Here is a 25,960-nt window from a genome sequence, read left to right as displayed (position 1 = left end):
AAAAGAAAGTATTATAACTATATATCGGTCCAATGACAGCTGACCATTGATGTTAATGAAAAAACGACGACCTAAAGTGAGTGAAATATACTCAGTCATGCCGTTCAAGTACAGACGGCTCTGAGTTTTTCCGTGCTAGTCTAGAGGCTTGTCGGCGGACCGTCTGGGGCTGGGTTCCGTTATCGTTGTAGGGCTAGTTGGCGTGAACACCGGCTTGGCCAAGATGTCTGGGGAAGAGGACCTGGGCTACCCCGAGGCGACGCTCGTAACCGAGTCCGGGCCGCAGTGGCTCCGGGCGGAGATAGAGCGCCTGTCCCGGGAGCTGAGCGAGACGACGCGGGAGAAGATCCAGGCGGCGGAGTACGGTCTGGCGGTGCTGGACGAGAAGCAGCAGCTGCAGCAGCGCTACGACGACATGGAGACGGAGTTCGAGAGCGCGCGGCGGGAGTTGGACCAGCTGAAGGAGGTGAAAATGATGATGATGATGAGGTCACGAGCCCGTCTGTCTGATACCAATGGGTCCGTTTTTAGTCGGCGCGCCCAATTCACTTTTCTATCAGTTCAACTCGTTACTCTCCCCCAAAGAAACGTTCCACTCATGCTGTTCCTTCATGTTTGGCCTACTTTCAAAAGCATTCCCCTGTCATTATTGGCCTACACATGCGTAATGAAGGTGCATAAAATAAAATTAATAACAACTTGAAGGTGTCCATACGGCTATGCTTAATCACAAACTAACGTAATGGCAAATGTGGGGGCTAAGGTGATTCTGCCTAGGTCCACATAATTATGTCCTGATAATTAGTCATGTTATTAGCCTACATTGTTTAGGCTACAGATAGGCTGTGTGTTACTGTTCTTGCAGAGAATATATTTTAGGCTACACAAAACTGTCTGAACATCTTCAGTCTTGGCCTATTGCACCCATGATGTCAATAACACTAATGACATATTTCAGACCCATCCCTGCCCAAGAGAGGATTCCATGCCACAGACAACCCATTATTGAATGAGACTGGGAGTAGGTCATGTGTTTTTAACTAAGTTAAATGCACTAGTACTACCATTGTGTTCTTGTTTGCACACAGTGAAGGACAGAGCTGTCTGGACACGTAACTTCAGGCTCACTCCAGCCATTCGTCTCCCATTAATCAATCAACAACCTACTCCTCTCTGCCATTTTGAAGGTGTTGTTTATAAGTTGACCCTGATGTGCTGGGAAGTGCGTCATTCTCCCATAGCGTCGTAAGCTGTGTAATGAAGTCAGTCATGCTTGTAGCTATTAGCTAGCCATCTCAACTTAGCCTGGTTATTTTCACAGCAGGAGTCTCAGATGTCTGTAGAGATGGCGTTAGCGCTGGGCTCTGTTTACAGTTTTATGCCATTCTTTTATCTAGGCTATTTTTGTGAAGGTGAAAATACAGCCTAGACGATCTCTTCCTGTGTGTACAGAACCATTCAGACCTGCTCCTCCACTGTCTCACTGTGTGTGAGAGAATAAGGGGAAGTGAAAAGCTACTAGTATGTATTCTCTGAGCCATCACGTTGTCTCCTTATTTCAACAATTTCCTGTGGGGGATGAATGCAGTAATATCTATCTATCTATCTATCTATCTATCTATCTATCTGTCTGTCTGTCTGTCTGTCTGTCTGTCTGTCTGTCTGTCTGTCTGTCTGTCTGTCTGCCTGCCTGCCTGCCTGTCTCTCACACACGTAAACCTCACTCCCAGACACAGTCATTGTTTGAGTAAGCCTTTCAACTATGTCTCTAATCATTTCTAAACAACACTAACAGCTTGGCATGATTGTGCAGCTCATCTGCATGTTTACAGCTCATCTGTATGTTTACATGACTGTCTAATTATATATATTGTATTGTCCAGTCTATCTGTACAGAGGTCATGTTTTACCAGGCCGAGTTTCATGGAACATACTGTAATGGTGGGGAGGGGTGTCAATGGTGCAATGAATGGTTCCTGCCAGGGCGGTGTACCGGGGTACAGCCCTGAATAGTGTCCCCACCTGGACCAGGACTAGGGAGGGCTAGTAGACCCACCTGGACCAGGGCTAGTAGACCCACCTGGACCAGGACTAGTAGACCCACCTGGACCAGGGTTAGGGAGGGCTAGTAGACTCACCTGGACCAGGGCTAGTAGACCCACCTGGACCAGGGCTAGTAGACCCACCTGGACCAGGGCTAGGGAGGGCTAGTAGACCCACCTGGACCAGGGTTAGGGAGGGCTAGTAGACCCACCTGGACCAGGGCTAGTAGACCCACCTGGACCAGGGCTAGTAGACCCACCTGGACCAGGGCTAGGGAGGGCTAGTAGACCCACCTGGACCAGGGCTAGGGAGGAGGTCTCTGCTCTCTGAGCACCATTTGTACTATACTGTATTTATACTTCACCTTTTGTACTTTGTATTGATATCAGTTGAATGTGGCTGGTGTAGCTGGTGCAATTTAAAAGTACCTACCCACCTACCTACCTACCTACTTACCTACTGTACCTACCTACTTACCTACCTAGCTACCCACCTAGCTACCTACCTAGCTACCTACCTAAGGCCTTAATCTTCCACTGGGCCTAAGGATCTGTCCCTGCCTCTTTCTGAGTCAGGTTTAAGGGCCCAGCCTGTGAGCAGGGCAGGCCCAGAGCTCAGCTGGGTGGAAGGGAGTGGCACCCTGAGCAAAGCTTGTGGGACGTGTATGAGAGTGTGATAACACATGAATTTCCTTTCCCATTCTGCCTTTGAACCACCTTCTCTCCCAGTCCCCAAAACCACAAGCCACTCTCCCTAACTCAGAACCACTCCCTCTAACTCTCCAAAATCACAGAACCACTCCTCCTAACTCTCCAAAATCACAGAACCACTCCTCCTAACTCTCCAAAATCACAGAACAACCACTCCCAACTCTCCAGAATCACAAACCACTCCCCCTAACTCTCCAAAATCACAAACCACTCCCCCTAACTCTCCAGAATCACAAACCACTCCTCCTAACTCTCCAAAATCACAGAACCACTCTCTCTAACTCTCCAAAATCACAGAAACACTCCCTCTAACTCTCCAAAATCACAAACCACTCCCTCTAACTCTCCAAAATCACAAACCACTCCCTCTTACTCTCCAAAATCACAGAACCACTCCTCCTAACTCTCCAAAATCACAGAAACACTCCCTCTAACTCTCCAAAATCACAAACCACTCCCTCTAACTCTCCAAAATCACAAACCACTCCCTCTAACTCTCCAAAATCACAAACCACTCCCCCTAACATCCCAAAACTACAACACCACTGAACGCCGGGTTCAGATTGGACACGAAACGCCGTGAAGCACATGCTAGTTTCCTTTCGGAGCCCCATGTTGACCAGTTCCGGCACCCCGTGTTAACCAGGGTGACCGTTCACCCCGGCAGTGTGGCGTTCTGGAGCTCCGAGGGCGGCTCGCGCCCCGCAGCGCCTGAATCGGCGTCTGGTCTGTTTATCCATCGAGCCACGAGCGCACGCCTGAATAAAGGGCAGAGGAGCAGAGAGGCTTGGCTACCAGAATGGAAATATGCAGCCAGGCTTCTTCTCACGGGAGAACTGACGCTCTATGGCGCTCTCGCATCCAGTCTGGACATGGAGTTACTCCCCAAAACCACATCACTACCCACCCCTCAGTCCCCAAAACCACATCACTACCCACCCCTCACCCCCAGCCACATCCAGTCTGGACATGGAGTAACTCCCCAAAACCCACTCACTACCCAACCCCCCAATCCCCAAACTCTGGAGACAAGCGCTCAAGCACTCTGGTGTTTGTTCCCCAACAGGCTTTGGGTCAATAATGAATTCATCTTTGCTTGTTGATATGGAGATTTTCTCTGTTTGCTCTCTCTCTCTCTCTCTGGAATCTTAAAGACAAGAGAGAGAGAGAGAGGACCAGGAAACAGCAGGCGACCCGGCCTACCACAGACTACGGCTTCGCTGTTCTCCTCCCTGTCATATCAACACTCACACACACTCCTTCTAAACAGACCCTCTATGAGGCTCGCTGTGGAGGAACAGTGAACACACCAGTCGCCTCGTACGCAGAGTAAACCTGACCCCCAGCAGAACTTGATGAGTAACCCAAACCTGACCCCCATCTGAACTTCACGCCATCCTTGTGTTTATGTTGGGTTTGTGTTCTCATGGAGCCCTGGGCAGGTAGGTGGCTGTGGGCTCAGACAGGTGAGGTCCATCTGATGGGGATGAGAGACACCCGTCTGCCTGCCTGCCTAGTACCAGATGAGAAACACCTGTCTGTCTGCCTGCCTGCCTGCCTGCCTGCCTGCCTGCCTAGTACCAGATATGAAACACCTGTCTGTCTGCCTGCCTAGTACCAGATGAGAAACACCTGTCTGTCTGCCTGCCTAGTACCAGATGAGAAACACCTGTCTGTCTGTCTGTCTGTCTGCCTGCCTGCCTGCCTAGTACCAGATGAGAAACACCTGTCTGACTGCCTGTCTAGTACCAGATGAGAAACACCTGTCTGTCTGTCTGTCTGTCTGCCTGCCTGCCTGCCTAGTACCAGATGAGGAACACCTGTCTGTCTGCCTGTCTAGTACCAGATGAGAAACACCTGTCTGTCTGCCTGTCTAGTACCAGATGAGAAACACCTGTCTGTCTGCCTGTCTAGTACCAGATGAGAAACACCTGTCTGTCTGTCTGTCTGCCTGCCTGCCTGCCTGCCTGCCTAGTACCAGATGAGAAACACCTGTCTGTCTGACTGTCTGTCTGCCTGCCTGCCTAGTACCAGATGAGAAACACCTGTCTGTCTGCCTGCCTAGTACCAGATGAGAAACACCTGTCTGTCTCTCTGCCTAGTACTAGATGGGAAGCACCTGTCTGTCTGCCTGTCTGTCTGTCTGTCTGTCTGTCTGCCTGCCTGGTACCAGATGAGAAACACCTGTCTGCCTGCCTAGTAAAAGTCAACAGAGAAGTGTTTATGTTTTGGAGAGCAGGGATTGGGTGGGCTCAGAGAGTCAGGAGGCTGTAAAGAGAAGGCTTAACCAGACCTGACTCACAGCTGTTGCTGACATGACTTCTCCTGTTTACCTACAACACATGTAGGTCTTCTTCAGATACAGGCCCTGTCATGTCAGTGCATGGGTTCGTGTCTGTGTGTCCGTGACCAGGCCCGTGTCTGTGTGTGCGTGACCAGGCCCGTGTCTGTGTGTCCGTGACCAGGCCCGTGTCTGTGTGTCAGTGACCAGGCCTGTGTCTGTGTGTCAGTGACCAGGCCCGTGTCTGTGTGTCAGTGACCAGGCCCGTGTCTGTGTGTCCGTGACCAGGCCCGTGTCTGTGTGTGCGTGACCAGGCCCGTGTCTGTGTGTGCGTGACCAGGCCCGTGTCTGTGTGTCCGTGACCAGGCCCGTGTCTGTGTGTCCGTGACCAGGCCTGTGTCTGTGTGTCCGTGACCAGGCCCGTGTCTGTGTGTGCGTGACCAGGCCCGTGTCTGTGTGTCCGTGACCAGGCCCGTGTCTGTGTGTCAGTGACCAGGCCCGTGTCTGTGTGTCAGTGACCAGGCCCGTGTCTGTGTGTCCGTGACCAGGCCCGTGTCTGTGTGTCAGTGACCAAGCCCTTGTCTGTGTGTGCGTGACCAAGCCCGTGTCTGTGTGTCCGTGACCAAGCCCTTGTCTGTGTGTGCGTGACCAAGCCCGTGTCTGTGTGTCCGTGACCAGGCCCGTGTCTGTGTGTGCGTGACCACTCCGTCGGCCTGAACGCCGGGCACCTGGGGGTTGTAGAGATACATCCTGCCACACTAAATCCAGGTCAACACGTGGACTGTAGCAGAAGGAAAGAGGATTGATATTTAAAGGAGCGTACCTATAGAGGTGATCTCATGGTGAGTGGGTAGCCTGTGGGAGTGGCGAGTGAAGGTTAGCTAGGCTGAGGGTGACGGAACAAGTAAACCCAAAGAATGGAGAATCAGTGCCAAAATGTGGGCCTACAGTCCAGAAGTTTCTCCCTCTCCATTCACAAGTAGTGTTGTGTAGAGTCAGTCGGCCACAGCAGGAAGATGGAGGCAGCGCTGGTAGAAATCGACTCACAGGTTGTGAGCAGTATGCATCGCTAGGCTACATTTTATTCTGCAACCACATGGCTTCATTTTAGCTTTAAAGGACATGGCCAAGATTTGGGGAAATACATAGTTACATAGTTAGATGCTACAATAGACTAGCTCGTATCTAGATACACCGTCCATAACTTTAATTTGTGACATTTGGAAAGAAGGCTAATCGGCCTAACCTGGTACCAGTGAATGGCTAGTAATGAAGCTAGGCTAATCGGTCCAGGTCTCGCCACTCCATATTGCACACACAAGAGTTGAAAATGCTTCATACTGCTCGTCTAACCCCAGGGAAGATGGAAAACAAGCGTATTTCCCCAAATCTTGGCCATGTTGATGTCTGGACTGTAGTGTGACCGCAGTGTTCTCTCATCCTGGGACCGGGCTGATGGGCTCCTCGTCTAACCCGAGTGTCTTTGTGTTTGTGTCTCTCTGAGAGACTGCTCGCTGCTCTGAGGTGAATCTTTCGCTTTCAGTTTCTGTTTGTGGCGCGAGCTGTGTTGGTGACTCCTGCGCAGCTGTCTCTGGTTGGCTGCCATACTTCCTCTTCCTGACCGTCTGTCTGTCTGTCTACGTCTGTTCGTCTGCCTCGTTCCGTCCAGACATCTGGCGGTTTTACTGCAGTACGTCTCGCCCTTGTGATTTTGGTTGCTCTTTTTCCCTGAGGTGCATTCAGCTATTAGTGCACACCAACACTGCGTCTCCAGCAGCAGTACCAACGAAAGGGCTCAAATGTAGCCTTATTAGTGCTTATCCTCACTCAACCCCGGGCCTGGTCACAGGCTAGCCTGAAATGCTAATCAGTGTTTACTGAGGGCAGGGGAGGAGAGGCTAGTTCTGAATGGACAGTGTGGAGGAGGAGAGCAGAGTGTAGGAGAGCCCTTTCTCCAGAGGGTGGGCTGTGGGGGGGGGCGTTCTGGACGGGGGGTCGGGGTCTGTTACATCACCAGTTGGCAAAGAGCGTGCCGCAGAGATGCAGTGAGGGGATCCGCGTGTTGTATAGGCCTGGCGGTGAGAGTCTGGCATAAGAATTCTCAGGCAGCCATTTTAACCAGCCAATGATGATCTCACAGGCCTGTCTTTCTTGACCTTTAACCCGGCGGTAGTGCAGCATGGTGTAGCACACTAAACAGAGTACTGCTCATGCCTGTGTTCTTCAGCCTGGCGTTAATTTGAGGTGTGTTGTTCACACTCGACAGACCATGGCATTATGACCGTGCACAAAAACACCCACGTGGTCAATAACACTGGTCTGGTACTAATACTGGTCCGGGGTTTTCCCTCTCTCTGTCTGTCTCTCTCTCTCTCTCTCTCTCTCTCTCTCTCTCTCTCTCTGTCTCCCTCCCTCTCTCTCTCTCACTCTCTCTGTCTCTCTCTCTCTTTCTCTCTCTCTGTCTCCTCTCTATCTCTCTCTATCTCTCTCTGTCTCCCTCCCTCTCTATCTCTGTCTCCCTCTCCCTGTATCCTTGTCTCTATCTCTCTATCTCTCTCTTTCTCTCTGTCTCCCTCCCCTCTCTCTCTGTCTCCTTCTCCCTATCTCTCTGTCTTTCTCTCTGTCTCCTCTCTCTCTCTCCCTCTCTCTCTCTCTATCTCTGTCTCTCTCTCTCTCTCTCTCTCTCTCTCTCCCTGTTTTACTAGCTCATATACCTGTGCCCCTGTTCTGTCCATCCTGTCCTCCATACTGTGTTCTGTCCATTCTGTCCTCCATACTGTGTTCTGTCCATCCTGTCCTCCATACTGTGTGCTAACCAGCATGTCCTCCGTCCTCCCGTGTCCCTCCAGGCGTTTGGCCACGCCTACTCCACCCACCGCAAGGTGGCGGCGGACGGGGAGAGCCGGGAGGAGTCTCTGATCCTGGAGTCGGCCAGCAAGGAGGCCCAGTACCAGCGCCGGGTCCTGGACCTGCAGAGCGAGCTGCGCCTGACCAGGGACGCCCTCGCCGGGGCCCAGGCGGAGAACGAGCGCCTAGCCACCCTCGCCCTGGAGACCAGAGAGGTGGGGCCCCAGGGAAGCGCGTGGGGGGGTGTGTGTGTGTGTGTGTGTGTGTGTGTGTGTGCCCAACAGGGTTGAGATAGAGGGAGAGGGAGGGAGAGAGAGAGAGAGAGAGAGAGGGGGGGGGGGGGGGGGGGGAGGGACAGAGAGAGGGATAACTTGTATCACTGTTCTGTTTTTGCCTTTTGAAGTGTTCATGTGTGCTAATATCTATCTGTGTCTATCTCCCTCTCTCTCTCTGTCTGTCTGTCTCTCTGTCTGTCTCTCTCTGTCTGTCTCTCTGTCTCTGTCTCTCTGTCTCTGTCTGTCTGTGTGTGTGTGTGTGTGTAGAGCTCGGAGCTGGTGGAGCTGCAGCGTGCTCAGCTGCGTGATGACATCAGAGAGTTCAAGGTGCGCGAGGCTCGTCTGCTGCAGGACTACAGCGAGCTGGAGGACGAGAACATCTCCCTCCAGAAGCAGGTCTCCCTGCTGAGACAGAGCCAGGTGAGAGGGCTGGGACTGGGACTAGGGCTGGGACTGGAGCTGGGACTGGAGCTGGGACTGGAGCTTGGACTGGAGCTGAGACTGGGACTAGAGCTGGAACTAGGGCTGGGACTAGGGCTGGGACTGGGACTAGGACTGGGACTAGGACTAGGACTAGGACTAGGGCTGGGACTAGGGCTGGGACTGGGACTGGAGCTGGGACTGGAGCTGGGACTATGACTGGGACTGGGACAGGATCTGTCTTTATTTCTAAATAAACCCTTGGTTGGTGCCAGCTGACCCTGCGCTGTCCCGTCCTCAGGTGGAGTTCGAGGGCCTGAAGCACGAGATCTGCCGTCTGGAGGAGGACGCCCAGTGTCTCCACAGCCAGCTGGAGGAGGCGGTCCAGCTCCGGGAGATCGCCGAGCGCCAGCTGACCGAGGCCCTGGAGACGGTCAAGACGGAGCGCGAGCAGAAGGCGGCTCTGCGCAAGGAGCTCTCCCACTACATGACCATCGGCGACGGCCTCTGCCTCAGCCCCGCCCTCGACGTGTCCCTGGACGGCCTCAGGCTGGGCGAGGACCCCGCCCACAACGGCGAGCCGCTCCGCGGGCTGGAGAACGGCCTGACCGGGACGGGCGGCGGCCGGCCCGCCCCCAGCCTGGTGGACGACCTGCTGAGCGAGCTCAACATCTCAGAGATCCAGAAGCTCAAGCAGCAGCTCATGCAGGTATGACAGTAATACTAATAATACAACTTTATTTGTATAGCACCTTTCATACAAATAAATACAGCCCAGAGTGCTTCACAACAGTGCTTCACATAAAAATAGACATAACATGAACAAAAAGCAGGAAAATAAGATGAAAAACACAATAAAAGATAAAGATAAGAAATCAAGTAAAATACAGTACATGGATGAGCAGTGGTTCACCCTGGATGAGCAGTGGTTCACCCTGGATGAGCAGTGGTTCACCCTGGATGAGTAGCGGTTCACCCTGGATGAGCAGTGGTTCACCCTGGATGAGCAGCGGTTCACCCTGGATGAGCAGTGGTTCACCCTGGATGAGCAGTGGTTCACCCTGGATGAGCAGTGGTTCACCCTGGATGAGCAGTGGTTCACCCACCCTGTTGACGGATCACTAAACCCTCACACCGTTACTGATGGATATTCGTTTAGTTGTTTTATTTAACCTTTATTTCACCAGGTTTGTCTCATTGACATTTTAAAATCTCTTTTTCAAGAGAGATATCAAAGATGGCAGCACAGTTTCAGACAAAAAAATTAAAAAAAAAGCAACAGCACATCAATTTACACATATTAAAACTCATAGTTTGGCAAATGCTGAAAATACCGTTACTTAATACCTTTGCTTAAGTGCCTGCTTAAGTTACTATACTATATCATTACTATACCTGCTTATTACTGTATTAAGAAATACAGGAAGAAGCAGTATTCAAGTGCAGCAAAGCTGCTGTGTAAAGTCCTAGTCGGCAGTTAAACCCGGTTGACCCTAGTGAGGCCTTCATTAACCCATACATGTCTCTCCTTGGTTGGGTGATTGAAGAGCTGAACTTACATGGTGAAATAAACGTGAATAGATGAATAGAAACATGGGCTGAGAGCCACATTGATTCCCAGAAGCCGAGGTGTTTGGTGTGTGAATCCGGGGTGTTTGGTGTGTCAAGATAAATATGTGCTGAGGGGTTTTTAATATGTTTAAAGGATTTGGAGGAGAGAGCTGTGAACAGAGTCATGTGTAGCAGTGGGCTGTGTTCGGCCTTGTGGCTGAGAAGCCCATCAAGCTCTTTGAAATGCTGTTTATTGACTTGCTGAGATTGATTATGATTGACCTACAAACACTCATTCATGGAACCTTCCAAACACGGACGATTACTTCTGATAGGATACCTGTTGAAGCATATGCAGATTATATGTCATTGGTGGTCGGTTGTCTACTGTATTTACAGTCATTTAGCTGATGATATAAGCTATGATATGTTCTCTTGTAATATTTAGTTATTTTGCATTCTAGTGCTATTTGGGCCTGTACTTTTTCACGATACCAGCTAAACAAGCATTAAAAAGCATGTTGGTTAGAAGTGGGTACCATGGTATGAACTAAGCCCCATCTGAAAAGGGAGTGTTTGTGGATGCTGCTGCCTTATGACCTCCCTGTGTCCCCTCCCTGTGTCCCCTCTCCGTGTCCTCTCCCCGTGTGTCCCCTCCCCCCAGGCGGAGCGGGACAAGGCGTCTCTGTCCTCGTCGCTGCAGGACGCCCAGAGGCAGGTGGAGCAGGCCCGGGGGGCGCTGTCGGAGCAGCAGGAGGCGGTGGGGCGCCTCAGCGAGAACCTGAGCGCCATGCGCAAGCTCCAGGCCAGCAAGGAGCGCCACTCGGCGCTGGACACGGAGAAGGAGCGCGACAGCGGCGACGCCGCCGACGACTACTACGAGCTGGACATCGACGGGCCCGAGATCCTGCGCTGCAAGTACACGGTGGCGGTGGCAGAGGCCAGCGAGCTGCGTCAGGAGCTCAAGGCGCTGGAGGCGGAGTACCGGGAGTGCCGGGCGCGGTCCGAGGAGGAGCGGGCGCGCCTGGAGGGCCAGGTGCGCGAGCTGAGCGAGGCGCTGGCGTCGCTGGAGAGGAGCGGCCGCTCGGAGCGGGAGGAGGCGGCGCGGCTGGGGAAGGAGCTGAGCGCCGTCAGCGCGGAGGCGGGCGAGTCGCTGGGCAGCCTGAACGTGGCGCAGGACGAGCTGACGGCGTTCAGCGAGGAGCTGGCCAACCTCTACAACCACGTGTGCATGTGCAACAACGAGACGCCCAACCGCGTCATGCTGGACTACTACAAGGAGGGGCGGGCCAGCGTGGGGCGGCGCGGCCGCGACGGGAGGGGTCGGAGGTCGTCGCCGGTCCTCATCGCCAACGGACTCGTCCCCGACTCGGAACCCGGGAAGGTGGACGCCGCGGCGGCCGACGCCCCGGAGCCCCGCGCGGAGCCCATGAACATCTACAACCTGGTGGCCATCATCCGGGACCAGGTGCGCCACCTGCAGCAGGCGGTGGACCGGACCACGGAGCTGTCCCGCCAGCGCTTGGCGTCCCTGGAGCTGGGCACGGTGGCCGACAAGGACAAGGAGGCGTTCATGGGGGAGATCCTCAAGCTCAAGTCCCTGCTGAGCACCAAGAGGGAGCAGATCGCCACGCTGCGCACCGTCCTCAAGGCCAACAAACAGGTCAGCTGGAGGCAGGGGGGGGTTAGGAGAATGTGTGTTTGGGTGCAAGCTACATTCAAGTGTGAATGTGTGTGTGTTTGGTGCGTATATGTTTGCAGAGAGCACTGTGTGTGTCAGTTGGTAACGTTGCCACAAGTGTGGTTAGTGTTTCATGGGAATAACGGAAGCGGATAACTCCGCCCACCCCCCCCACAGACGGCCGAGGTGGCGCTGGCCAACCTGAAGAGCAAGTACGACAACGAGAAGGCCATGGTGAAGGACACCATGCTGAAGCTGCGCAACGAGCTCAAGGCGCTGAAGGAAGACGCCGCCACCTTCACCTCGCTGCGCGCCATGTTCGCCACGCGGTAAGACGCGGGGGAAACGCCCACGCTAACCAGCGCTCTCTGATTGGATGATTTGAGAACAGAAATGATCTCCAGCCCATTGTGCTTTCTTTCATATAGTCCACATTCCACATGGCTTTGAATGAATAAGACATTTAGCATTAGTTAGCATTTGGTTGGATCATTCTAGTTATATGTGAGAGCTGCACCAATGAGATTCTAGCTTACTGGGGAGTCTGTGTAGTCTGGTCTGCGGCAGAGCCAACGCGTGTGTGTGAGAAGCTGGGCATTGTGGGAGTTGTCTGATGTAACAGTGGAGCGATTGGAAGACTGCTGGCAGCTTCCTCATGTCAGCATCTGAAAAATGCAGTGACGACAGAATGGAGAAAACACAGGATGGCGGACCACTATAGCTACAACAGAGGATCAGCGCCACCTGCTGGATGGAGTTATTTTAGTCATTTTCTCTTTTTTGGGTGCATCCAGTTTGACATTGTTCTTTCCCTCTCTCTCTCTCTCTTTCATGTACACACACACTCTCCCATTTTCTCTCACACACACACACACACACACACACACACACACACACACACACACTCCCCATCCTTCCCCAAATATAGCTGTGACGAGTATGTGACCCAGCTGGACGACATGCAGAGGCAGCTGGCGGCGGCGGAGGACGAGAAGAAGACGTTGAACTCGCTGCTGCGCATGGCCATCCAGCAGAAGCTGGCGCTGACGCAGCGCCTGGAGGACCTGGAGTTCGACCACGAGCAGGCCAGGCGCAGCGGCGGCGCCACGGGGGCGGGCGCCCGGGGAAAACCCTCCTCCAAGGGCAAAGGAACAGCCAACCACCACGTGAGTCTGAGACACGCCCCCCCTCGTCGGGCCTGCCCCACAGCATCATGGGAGCCCCCCATCCCCCGCGTGGTTCTCTGCGGCGAGAAGCACAAGACCTACTGTAGCCTTTTGACCTCTCACCCCTCTGTGTGTAACCTCCCATCATGCTTTGCTGAGGCTGAGCTGCTCCTGCATGGTCCCTCTGTGTCTCGGCATGTCACCGGGGAGGCATGCTAATGTTGCTAACGGCTATGTAGCATGATGCTAGCTCAGCTCAGGGAACCTGTTCTGCTGGTTGGGAGGCTGGTAGGCTAGCTGTGTGTTGTTGGGAGGCTGTGTGTGGTTGGGAGGCTGGTAGGCTAGCTGTGTGTGGTTGGGAGGCTGGAAAGCTAGCTGTGTGTTGTTGGGAGGCTGTGTGTGTTTGGGAGGCTGGTAGGCTAGCTGTGTGTGGTTGGGAGGCTATGTGTGGTTTGGAGGCTGTGTGTTGATGGGAGGCTGGTAGGCTAGCTGTGTGTGGTTGGGAGGCTGGTAGGCTAGCTGTGTGTGGTTGGGAGGCTGCTAGACTAGCTGTGTGTGGTTGGGAGGCTGGTAGGCTAGCTGTGTGTGGTTGGGAGGCTATGTGTGGTTGGGAGGCTGGTAGGCTAGATGTGTGTGGTTGGGAGGTTGGAAGGCTAGCTGTGTGTTGATGGTAGGCTGCTCAGCTAGCTGTGTGTGGTTGGGAGGCTGGTAGGCTAGCTGTGTGTGGTTGGGAGGCTGCTAGGTTAGCTGTGTGTGGTTGGGAGGCTGCTAGGCTAGCTGTGTGTGGTTGGGAGGCTGCTAGGCTAGCTGTGTGTGGTTGGGAGGCTGCTAGGCTAGCTGTGTGTGGTTGGGAGGCTGGTAGGCTAGCTGTGTGTTGATGGTAGGCTGCTAGGCTAGCTGTGTGTGGTTGGGAGGCTGGTAGGCTAGCTGTGTGTTGATGCTAGGCTGCTAGGCTATCTATGTGTTGATGGTAGTCTGCTAGGCTAGCTGTGTGAGGTTGGGAGGCTGGTAGGCTAGCTGTGTGTTGTTGGGAGGCTATGTGTGGTTGGGAGGCTGGTAGGCTAGATGTGTGTGGTTGGGAGGCTGGAAGGCTAGCTGTGTGTTGATGGTAGGCTGCTCAGCTAGCTGTGTGTGGTTGGGAGGCTGGTAGGCTAGCTGTGTGTGGTTGGGAGGCTGGTAGGCTAGCTGCGTGTTGATGGTAGGCTGCTAAGCTAGCTGTGTGTGGTTGGGAGGCTAGGCTAGCTGTATTGTTGGGAGGCTGTGTGTGGTTGGGAGGCTGGTAGGCTAGCTGTGTGTGGTTGGGAGGCTGGTAGGTAGCTGTGTTGTTGGGAGGCTGTGTGGTTGGGAGGCTGGTAGGCTAGCTGTGTGTGGTTGGGAGGCTGTGTGTGGTTGGGAGGCTGGTAGGCTAGCTGTGTGTGGTTGGGAGGCTGTGTGTGGTTGGGAGGCTGGTAGGCTAGCTGTGTGTGGTTGGGAGGCTGGTAGGTAGCTGTGTTGTTGGGAGGCTGTGTGGTTGGGAGGCTGGTAGGCTAGCTGTGTGTGGTTGGGAGGCTGGTAGGCTAGCTGTGTGTGGTTGGGAGGCTGGTAGGCTAGCTGTGTGTGGTTGGGAGGCTGGTAGGCTAGCTGTGTGTGGTTGGGAGGCTGGTAGGCTAGCTGTGTGTGGTTGGGAGGCTGGTAGGTAGCTGTGTTGTTGGGAGGCTGTGTGGTTGGGAGGCTGGTAGGCTAGCTGTGTGTGGTTGGGAGGCTGGTAGGCTAGCTGTGTGTTGATGGTAGGCTGCTAGGCTAGCTGTGTGTGGTTGGGAGGCTGGTAGGCTAGCTGTGTGTTGATGGTAGGCTGCTAGGTTAGCTGTGTGTGGTTGGGAGGCTGTGTGTGTTTGGGAGCGTGGAACTGACCTCTCTCTCCGTAATAATGGGTGACTTGAAGCTAGCAGCCTGTCAGGCTGTGGAAGGAAGGTATTCTGGCAGCTAGGGGTCTGTCTCTCAGGGGTTTACTGACCGGTCAGCTACTCAGGGATGATAACTATTCAGGGATGTCTTCTAGACCAAGTGTACTTTAGCTGGAAGAGGATGGAGTTCTGTGAGATGACACATGTTAACTTTGCTTTGATGTCTGGCCGGCCATCTGGGTACGTGTTCCTATGGCTGGTACCTATAGTGCTGTTTGAGGTGCAGAGTTTAAGCCTTTTGTTGCACTTTCAGAGATAGATGGAAGACCAAAGCTGGGTTTGTTACAGGGCTGTGCAATAAAAGCAATAACGAAAAGAAAAAAAATGTCTGCGATACTGTATCGATTTTCCACTGTACAGTATCGATACAGTAAAAAAAGAAAGAAAAAAAATATATATATATTTTTTTGCATAAAGAAAATATACAGAACAAGACAGAGAATATATATAGATATAGAAAATTAAGGATAGAATTCTGTCATATATATACATGATTCAGTCATAGATACATTATTCATGTTTTAAATGGATTTAAAATGTCCTTCCATTCCCTCCGCCCTCAGAATCACCTCCAGGGAGCGGGGGATGGAGTTGTATATTCAGCTGTATTTTACAATTTTCAGTAAATTATGTGTATCGCAATATGTATTGTATCATATGCATGGTGATGCGTATCGTATCATGAGTTCCTTGCCAGTACTCAGCCCTAGTTGGTTACTGAAAAATTGGCATGAGTTCTAACAGTAGTTTACAGGTTATCTTTAAGTGAGTGAGTGTTTTAATGACAAAGTTTTAAATCGATGACCAAGCCTAAACTGTGCTACCTCCCTCTGCTCTCTCTCTCTCTCTCTCTCTCTCTTTCTCTCTCTCTCTCTCTCATCAACCTCCCGCATCCTTCCATGCAAACACAAGCCAATCCCTCCATCACTTTGTGTCACAGTCCAGTGACTAACACCCATCTAACCTGCATGTTTCCGGAGCCGGTGTTTCCTGGAGCCATTTGCGTTGCACGGACCCTCCACCACCTAACTCTCTCACTCACGTAAACCACCTTCTCTCACCCTCAACTTCACCTCTCCGACCATGTGATTTCATCTAATGAAAACTAACTAAATAAGTGATTATTTTGTGATTTTTTAATGTGATTTTGTTTTATCTCTCTTTTGCAGTAATTTAATCAAGCAGAGTCCATCACAGTGTGTGTGTGACAGGACACCTGTCACCTTGACGACAGTTACTCCAGTATCTTCCCTCGTGGTGGTGGGCCACCCTGCCAGTGACTCTACAGAAACACACACACATACCACAAACACACCTCTGATCACACACTCACACACACACCACTGATCTGAAAGACCAACATTAACAGAAACACACACACCACTGATCTTAAAGACCAACATTCATTTCCCTGGAGTTTGGTCCGTAAGTGCGGCTGCAGGACGCAAGTGCTCATGGGTAATGAACCCTGACTCCCCACTGTGATCAGCCTCCCTCTGCAGCCATGATCCTCAGTCCATGGCTATAATCAGGAACCTTCTCTGACTACGCCTGCTCCACGCCATGACGCCTGATCCACGCCATGACGCCTGCTCCACGCCGTGACTCCTGCTCCACGCCATAACTCCTGCTCCTCGCCATGACTCCTGCTCCTCGCCATGACTCCTGCTCCACGCCATAACTCCTGCTCCTTGCCATGACTCCTGCTCCTCGCCATGACTCCTGCTCCTCGCCATGACTCCTGCTCCACGCCATGACGCCTGCTCCACCCTATGACTCCGGCTCCTGCTCCACGCCATGACTCCTGCTCCTCGCTATGACTCCTGCTCCTCGCCATGACTCCTGCTCCTCGCCATGACTCCTGCTCCTCGCCATGACTCCTGCTCCTCGCCATGACTGCGCACTTTTATTACCTGTTCTGTGTCTGACTTATGCTTGTGACGCCTTAGTGAACTTCATGAGATGTTATTATGTCGCTTCTGTTACCTTTGTGATGTTCATTTCAATGTTTTATTAACTAGAATATTATTATTTTTACATTATTTGCATGTGTAAGTAACTGCTAGATCCATAACTTAATTTTCAAGGTAAGTATATGTGTTCAGAATATTTATTTCATATTGGAGGGATCTACGTTGCCATAGGAACTAAAGTGACTTGCTCCACCTGGAGCTAATTTACAATGGGCCCGCATACGGAAACTCCCTGCAAGATATTGGATGAAATGTCCGTTTTCTCTCCAAGAATTTTGACAGTGTTTAACAATTGAAAAACATGGAGGTTAGAAGAATGTGCGGAGCTTCAGGAGGACAATGTTTTATAGCCTTTGTCACCTTTTGGCCTTAGTAGTGACAAGTTGTGCCTTGAGTAGACGGTAACAGTATTTCATACAGGTATGTCTGAGATCAATTAAGAGGAGTCGGTTTTGTGGTCAGGCATTAGAGACTGGATGACTGAACATGATAGCTATTGTGGTGAATTATGTGACATGTCTAGTCTTTGCATGCATGCAGAACTGCAATTTCAGGGTTGATGATCAAATGATCAGGTTTTGGATACCATAAGTGATTAACTAGGTTTGGTTACCTAGTTAGTAGAATCGTTCAGAAAATGTTTGTGGCTGTAGGAGAAATGCAAACACTTATTTATTCTCAGTTTTTCAATGAAGTTCTATTTTATTAAAATCTTTAACATCCTAAAAATCTTAAGGAAACCGAGGAATTTAAGATATACAAAACTACAGTGCCATTTTGTCTGTTTTGTTTGCAACAAAAAGTTACATTTGGGGTTACTGTTCAAACTGTAAGTGCAATTTGAAAGCAGTAGGTAGAAGTGAAATCAACATTTATGTGTGCTAATGTAATTGTCTTATAAAAGCGTTTTATACACAATCTTGAACCTAGTTGTGTTTTATATATTTGTACTAAATCTTCACTGTGTTTGTATTTATTTGATACAATGTCACTGTGGATGATGTGGGCTATGATGGTATATTGATACCAAAGTAATAATTCTCATTCTCTTCATGAGTCTGTAGATGCTACTGTAGATCAAACATGTGCCCATTAAAAATGCATTCTGCCAACAGGAAGGTACACATCTCATAGCTAATGTGTGTCTCTGTTCCGACTTATGAGAAAATTAATGTTAACTTCAGTTTTATGTTGTTGTACTTGTCATTAAACGGTTACATTTTCTTATTGTTCGTGTAGTCTATTAATTGTCAGAGTATCTATTTTACTGTAGTTCACTGTAAATTGAGATAATTGATCAAATTTGATTCGCGCCACACAAGGTATGTCAACGGGAGATATCTAATAAATGTCACAGCATCATTTTTCAAGTTTTGATTTCGCTTTCGTGGTGTGGGCGTCATTTCAGGTCAAGGTTCAATAATAGCCATTGAAATGCAATATGAATGGCCAAAAATAGAATCCAATCCAGAGCTTTATTAAGAAGCCTAGCCTACATCTGCCACTTCCTGTGAAACTTAGGCCCCTCCCACGGTCACGTTTGACGACCTCAAGGGGAGTGGCCAAACAAAGGACGGAGGGGAGTCAGGATTACAATGGGAGGTTAGTTGTTTACTTCGTATATTTAGATTTGTCACAGATAGATCCATATGTTACGTCTTTATTACTTGACAGCACGTCCCCATGCTCTCGCTCGTTCGAACATAAAGAGAACGGCGCTTTGACAGTGGAGCAGTCAGGGCTTCCTTGTCTTCGCGTCTTGGCAGCAATGAAAGACGAGCAACTTCGCCCAAACCTTGTTTTTTGCTGCCGGTCTTGTAAAGAAAAGTATTGTAGTTACCAGTCCTCCATTTATAACTTGTCGTCACGCACATAGACATGTCTATGGTCACGCATCATTCTTTCCGTTCGGAAACGCGCGCGAGCTTCCTGACCGGGATGTTACATAAAGGTCACGCGCTGCCACACACTGACCCATCCCAGAGCCACGGGGATCGAGATCAGACTGAGGAGATATCTGACGCCTGAAATGCTCTCATGCAGCCGTGCATCAAATGCATAGTCTACCCAAACCTCAACTTATTTGACGTGTTGAGTTCACTGTAACTTTATCGACTAATTTGTAGGCATTTATTCATTCATTGCCCTTCTACTTTTTTGTTTACAGTAAATAGCCTACTGTACCCACCTCTCTCTATACGGCCCATAGTCTATACTTACACTGCAGATGCATGCTTGTGTAACCATACAGTTGATGTATTATCTCTGCCCGGCTGCCAGACACCTTCCACGCCCAGCTGCTGGAGGACAGCAGGTTCCTGAAGGCCGACAGGAGACTGGACACAGAGCTGGTGGACAAACTGATCCTCCAGCTCAACAGGATCTACCCACAGATCCTCACAGACAAGGAGGCCACCAGAGTAAGTCTGTCCTGCACTGATCTAGAGACGACCCCCTTTCCACACGCAGTCGGTCACCTTCCCCCTCAGGGGCGGCTGTAGCTCAGTTGGTAGAGCGGGTCGTTCAGTGATCGAAGGGTCAGTGGTTCGAATCCCAGCTCCAACTGTCCACATGTCGAAGTGTCCTTGAGCAAGACACCTAACCCCAAATTGCTCCCAATGAGCAGGTTAGCACCTTGCATGGCAGCTACCGCCATTGGTGTGTGAATGTGTGTGTGAATGGGTGAATGAGAGGCCATTGAAAATCGCTTTGAGTGCCACTAAGGTGGAAAAGCGCTATATAAGTGCAGTCCATTTACCATTTACCATTACGGTAGACGGAAAAATCTAAACATACAGTACTGCGAAATGTTAGTACATGTATTTAGTGCTGAACACTTTAATACCTTTGTTGATAATCGTTATTCATTGTACCTCATTCATGTTCCTCAAGGTTGAAGTTGTGTTCTGTTCGTTTTTAATAACTCCCTGTGTCGTCCTGTCCAGTTCAGGGACCTGGATGTGCCCACCTGCATCCGATTGGCCGAGCTCCTGGCGCACCTGCAGGGGAAAGGCGAGGAGGCGTGTCGGGAGTTCTACCGGGCGCTTCACCTGCACGTGGAGGAGGTGTACTACAGCCTGCCCACGCGCCTCCGCCTCAGAGGTTAGGCCCTCTGACCTCTGACCTCACCCAATTATGCCCAGTCATTTTGTTTACATATCATCTAGCACGCATGTACAGAAGAATATATTGTGATTAGGGCTGCCAACGTAACACGTTAACGCTCACGATTAATCTGGAAACTGTAGCGCGTTAACGAAAATGTATCATATTACCAAAATTGAGCCCGACTTTCTCTCATAATTCCAAACACGAGTTTACCTGGCTGGATTACTGACGTCATCGGGGGGGTCGGAGGTCAGTGTGGGAGGACAGGCCAGCCGGTCCGGAGCCCGGGGAGACGGGACAGTTTAATCCTCTTCGTCCCGGATGGGACATCTTGTGCTTAATTTCGCGCCTCGCCCCATGTAAGGTTCATCTCCTTCAGCTCAGCCATCACAGTTCCCTGCCAGGTTGTTTTGGGCCGACCCTGCTTCCTCTTCCCTGCTGGACTCCATCGTAGTGCGACCTTTGGGATTCGGTCCTGCTCCATTCTGAACACGTGCCCCAGCCATCGAATTCGGCGGCGTTTGATCTCAAGCACAATGCTGTTGCGTTTGGTCTTCCTGTGCAGCTCTTCATTTGAGGTCCTCTCGGGCCAGAAGATGCGGCAGATGTTCCTGAGGCATCCATTATGGAAGGCATCCACCTTTTTCATGTGGTGTGATGTTACCCGCCAGCATTCAGAACCATATAACAGCACTGATTTCACATTGCTGCTATATAAGTCGGACCTTTGTTCTTAAGCTGTACTTAAGTTCTTAAGCTGAATTACCGAAAGGCATGTGATAAATCTGCGTTTCACATGCAGTAATTCAGCCAGGTAAACACTCGTGTTTGGAATTATGGGAGGAATTTAGGTGTCACTTTCGGTAATATGATTAATTATGTCTTTCCACCGAAGCAAGTTGAGTAAAAAAAAACACAAAAAAAAACACTGATTTCTATAACAAGCCTGGCTCCAGCCCCTGAATCTGAATGATGGGCTACTAATTTGTGATGCATTTCTTTACTCTACCACACATGTACGTAGGCTGTTTCATCTCAACCCCAAAAATACACGTAAATACAGGTAGGGAAATAATTATTTGATCCCCTGCTGATTTAGTACATTTGCCCACCGACAAAGAAATGATCAGTCTATAATTGTAATGGTAGGTTTATTTTAACAGTGAGAGACAGAATAACAACAGTGGACTGCACTTACAGTATATAGCGCTGTTATCCAAAGCGCTTTACAATGGCCTCTCATTCACCCATTCACACATTGCTAGCCTGCTCATTGGAGCAATTCGGGGTTCAGTGTCTTGCCCAAGGACACTTCGAAATGTGGACAGGAGGAGGCGGGATTTGAACCGCTGACCCTACGATCATTGGATGACCTGCTCTACCACTGAGCCACAGCCGCCCCCCAAAAATCCAGAAAAACACATTTCCAAAAAGTTATAAATTGATTTGCATTTGATCAAGTGAAATAAGTATTGATCCCCTATCAACCAGCAAGATTTCTGGCTCCCACATACTGGTTATGTCCATGAGGCACACAAATTAGTCCTCTCCCTTTAAGAGAGCGCTCCTAATCTCAGCTTGTTACCTGTATAAAAGACACCTGTCGACAGAAGCAACCAATCAATCAGATTCCAACCTCTCCACCATGGCCAAGACCAAAGAGCTGTCCAAGGACGTCAGGGACAAGATTGTAGACCTGCACAAGGCTGGAATGGAGTACAAGACCATCGCCAAGCAGCTTGGTGAGAAGGTTACAACAGTTGGTGTGATTATTCGCAAATGGAAGAAACAAAATAACTGTCAATCTCCCGCAGTCTGGGGCTCCACGCAAGATCTTGCCTCGTGAAGTTTCAATGAACATGAGAACGGAGAGGAATCAGCCCAGAACTACACGGGAGGATCTTGTCAATGATCTCAAGGCAGCTGGGACCACAGTCACCAAGAAAACAATTGGTAACACACGACACCGTAATGGACTGAACCTGCAGCGCCCGCAAGGTCCCCCTGCTCAAGAAAGCACATGTACAGGCCCGTCTGAAGTTTGCCAATGAACATCTGAATGATTCAGAGGAGGACTGGGTGAAAGTGTTGTTCTCAGATGAGACAAAAATCGAGCTCTTTATCATCAACTCAACTCGCTGTGTTTGGAGGAGGAGGAAAGTCAACTATGACCCCAAGATGTACAAAACGTACAAAATCAGCAGGGGGTCAAATAATTATTTCCCTCACTACTAGTATTTTAAACACGTGAGTAATCATGATTAATCACAGCCTATTGTTGTGATTAACTTGATTACATTTTCTAATCGATTGACAGCCCTGATTGTGAATTCTAAAACATGTTCCCCATTGCTAACATGGTAGTCTGCTCGACGACGTTGAGAGAGTTTGTCAACACGTTTTGTTCTCTCACACTTAACCCAGATGACCCGTTCAGTGTTCCACTCGTCAGCTCCCGACAGAGATACATGCTGAATGACAGAGGTGAGACGTACATCTCTTTACAGACTTTAGAAGACTTGACTTGACTGTGAATGAGTGAATTGTGAGGGTTGACCGAGTTCCTCAACTCAAGATCTCGGTTCCTCTGTTCACTTCCTGGTCAGGTCCTCTGTTCTTCCTCAGCTGCTTCAGCGTCTCGGTGGGGATGGCTGTTCTGTATTACTGTGGAGGTGAGCCCACGCACACACACTCACACACACACACACGCACGCACACAAAGAGAGATCAGTATGAACGTCTGAGATCATTGTGTCATATTGCATTTACGACTAATGCGCTCCGTGCTGTAGAGTTGGGTGTGCATGCGCTGGCTGTGTTGAGGTGTGAGGGAACGGTACTGACCGTGGCTGTGTTGAGGTGTGAGGGAACGGTACTGACCCTGGCTGTGTTGAGGTGTGAGGGAACGGTACTGACCTTGGCTGTGTTGAGGTGTGAGGGAACGGTACTGACCCTGGCTGTGTTGAGGTGTGAGGGATGGTACTGACCGTGGCTGTGTTGAGGTGTGAGGGAACGGTACTGACCCTGGCTGTGTTGAGGTGTGAGGGAACGGTACTGACCTTGGCTGTGTTGAGGTGTGAGGGAACGGTACTGACCCTGGCTGTGTTGAGGTGTGAGGGATGGTACTGACCGTGGCTGTGTTGAGGTGTGAGGGACGGTACTGACTGCCGCGCCTCCTTCTCCTCCTGCAGAGTCCAGGGTGACGGGGGGCAGCCGGGCCCTGGGGCTGGCTGCTCTGGGCCTGAGCAGAACCGCCAGGGAGGTGCTCATCTGGTACACAGAGGACGGAGGAGTCACCAAGTAGCCGTGTGTCCAGCGATCTCCCCGCTGTGACCCTTCACCCCGTCTCCTCGCTACACTTTCTGAAGGTCCAGAAGCGTTTTATAAGGGTGGAGAGTTACAGTACGACTGAGAACAGCAGTTTCAACCCCCCTGGCTCCTACAGAAGGCCTTTTGCCTCTTGCCAGGCCGTTACTGTAAATCATAATTATGCCTTGTCTGGTAATGAGTACCTCTGAGCGTCCAGAGCTCACCACACTGCTTCAGAGGCCTGGCACAGAACTGGACACACTGCATATAGGCCTTGGTCACTGGGAGCTTGGACCATCATACTGTATACTGTATATATGGCTCGGTCACTGGGCACTGGGATCTTGGACCATCATACTGTATACTGTATATATGGCTTGGTCAATGGGATCTTGGACCATCATACTGTATATAGGCCTTGGTCACTGGGAGCTTGAACCATGTTGTTCCACCGGTCGAGGGACACTTTTCACAGACCTCTGTTGAAGAGGCATTTACACTAAAGTCTCTATTTTCAGCACCTGGAGTTTTATTTTTCTTATTTTACAAAAAAAAAAGTGCTTTTTTTGGTGCTGTATCACAGGACTGGGATGGAACACCTTTGATAACATGGGGACGGGATTTATATAACTTTGATGTCTGTATGTGATCTCTGTATGCTCCAAGTCATCGAAGAATTAAGGGAACTAAAGCAATTATTGAATTTTAAGGAATGTTCTGAAAATGTAAAGTAATGATTTATTGTCGCTTTTGTAACGGTGTTAACTTGGGCTGCATAATGACCCAGGTCCCATGTGGTTCTACCTGGACAAGGTCATGCTGTGTTCCACGTGTTCTAGGTGTTCTAGAACTATCACATCAGAATCACTGACAACTCTTCTCAGGGGCTTAGATTTGGGAAACTACACGTGGTGGTGTCTTGGAGAGAGTGTTACCCACTAAAAATCATCTCAAACACTTTCAACATGTGTCCTATTGTTTCTGTTAATACTTAACTCACACCTGTATCAGACGTGTGGCATCTGTGGACCGAGTTGCCTTACGTGCTTTGATTCGGAAGGTTTTATGGGCTGGAACGGTTCTCTTATCACACCGTACCTGTGTACCCAGCCTGACGCAGGGGAACCGTTCTCTTATCCCACTGTTCCTGTGTACCCAGCCTGATGCAGGGGAACCGTTCTCTTATCCGATGGTTCCTGTGTACCCAGCCTGATACATGTTCAGTGTAGACAGATGAAGTGAGGTTTCTTGAATGTTATAATTCTGTCTGCTTTATATGAATGTCACTACTGCCTTAGAATCACAAGTGCCACCAATGACTGTTTGATGTTACACTACTTTCTGTCTTCCAAAGCATGGATAATAAAATATAAACAGATGAACACTTTTCGGGATTTATTTAAAAAGTCATTTTTAGAATAATAGCTACACAGTGCATACAACAAAAATAAAACACTTTAAGTGGGGTTTCATCATTTGGTCCTTCATTAACAAATGACATGGCTAAAATAAACTAAATTAAATGTACATGGTCATTTAATACACATACATTTGATTTGTAACTGTAACCTGTAACTTGCATAGTTGGAAGTGAGATGGAATGCAGCATACTGTCCCAAATGTCCGTTCAGTTGTGGGCAAGTTCAACTGTAAACTGCACACACTGGCCACTAGGTGGAGCTGCAGCACTGCCTAAACAAGGCAGAGTCCCACAGGGCCAATGGGAAGGCCTCGTTCTGGTCAGCAGTGACGACACGTACTGCCTCCCAGTTCTTCCCATGACGTGTCTCCACTGCTTAGATTTGGAAGTAGAGGATTGGTGTAAGAATGACTTCCTACACCAATCCTGAGCTTGGATATGCAGAGGAACTGGGTGGCTGGAATGGCTCAAACATCACCAGTGACTGCAGCGGTCAACTAACAGTACTGTACTCTAAGGGCAGTAATATAAATCACATCTGGATAAACTGTACTCTAAAACAATGGCCGTCCAGAACGGCACCCTGGGTAACTGAGTGATTACAGGGCAAAGCTGTGGTAGACATGGGTGTATTTTTGGAACAACTTGTGCCTGCTGGGGAAGTTTGGAAACAGCACACGCACACACACGCAGCAGGGTTTCTATGGGAGTTTTTCTTGAAGATGCAGTCACCCAGATATGCAACACTGATATGTAGATATCATATAAAGGCATACATTAATGACTTTGATAATGGAGCACCATACTGCTGGCACATCCCATAATAGTAACTGTTAAAGATCATTTCAATTTATCAGAAATTAAATGACCAGAAATGACCCAAAGTTGAGTCGAGTTTGAGTTCAAACGGTAAATGGACTGCACTCATCCACAGCGCTTTACAATGGCCTCTCATTCACCCATTCACACATCCACACACCAATGGTGACACCCATTCACACATCCGCACATCCCATAATAGTAACTGTTAAAGATCATTTCAATTTATCAGAAATTAAATGACTAGAAATGACCCAAAGTTGAGTCGAGTTTGAGTTCAAACGGTAAATGGACTGCACTCATCCACAGCGCTTTACAATGGCCTCTCATTCACACATCCACACACCAATGGTGACACCCATTCACACATCCACACACCAATGGTGACACCCATTCACACACCAATGGTGACAC

At 50.0% G+C, this 25,960-nt stretch overlaps 2 protein-coding genes across 2 annotated transcripts; both read left to right on the top strand.

Annotated features, from left to right (window-relative positions):
• Positions 1–223: 223 nt before the first annotated feature.
• Positions 224–16,216, top strand: LOC311314902 (protein bicaudal D homolog 2-like; the record flags this gene model as incomplete). Its single annotated transcript, XM_084445429.1, has 8 exons — positions 224–466; positions 7,884–8,096; positions 8,424–8,576; positions 8,878–9,285; positions 10,792–11,790; positions 11,986–12,137; positions 12,737–12,974; positions 16,087–16,216. The coding sequence occupies 8 exons, from the start codon at positions 224–226 to the stop codon at positions 16,087–16,089; spliced, it is 2,409 nt and encodes an 802-aa protein (XP_084301555.1). The 3' UTR covers positions 16,090–16,216.
• Positions 16,217–18,456: 2,240 nt separating this feature from the next.
• On the top strand, positions 18,457–24,615 carry card19 (caspase recruitment domain family, member 19). The gene is made up of 6 exons (XM_084446037.1): positions 18,457–18,492; positions 19,171–19,310; positions 19,836–19,992; positions 22,423–22,482; positions 22,605–22,670; positions 23,190–24,615. Exons 1-6 carry the CDS (start codon positions 18,486–18,488, stop codon positions 23,300–23,302), a joined length of 543 nt encoding a protein of 180 aa, XP_084302163.1. The 5' UTR covers positions 18,457–18,485; the 3' UTR covers positions 23,303–24,615.
• The last annotated feature ends 1,345 nt before the right edge of the window (positions 24,616–25,960 follow it).

The sequence above is a fragment of the Borostomias antarcticus genome (genome assembly GCF_949987555.1).
Source record: "Borostomias antarcticus genome assembly, chromosome: 11".
In the NCBI taxonomy this organism is placed as follows: Eukaryota; Metazoa; Chordata; class Actinopteri; order Stomiiformes; family Stomiidae; genus Borostomias; species Borostomias antarcticus.
This window is presented reverse-complemented; position numbering and strand designations above follow the sequence as displayed.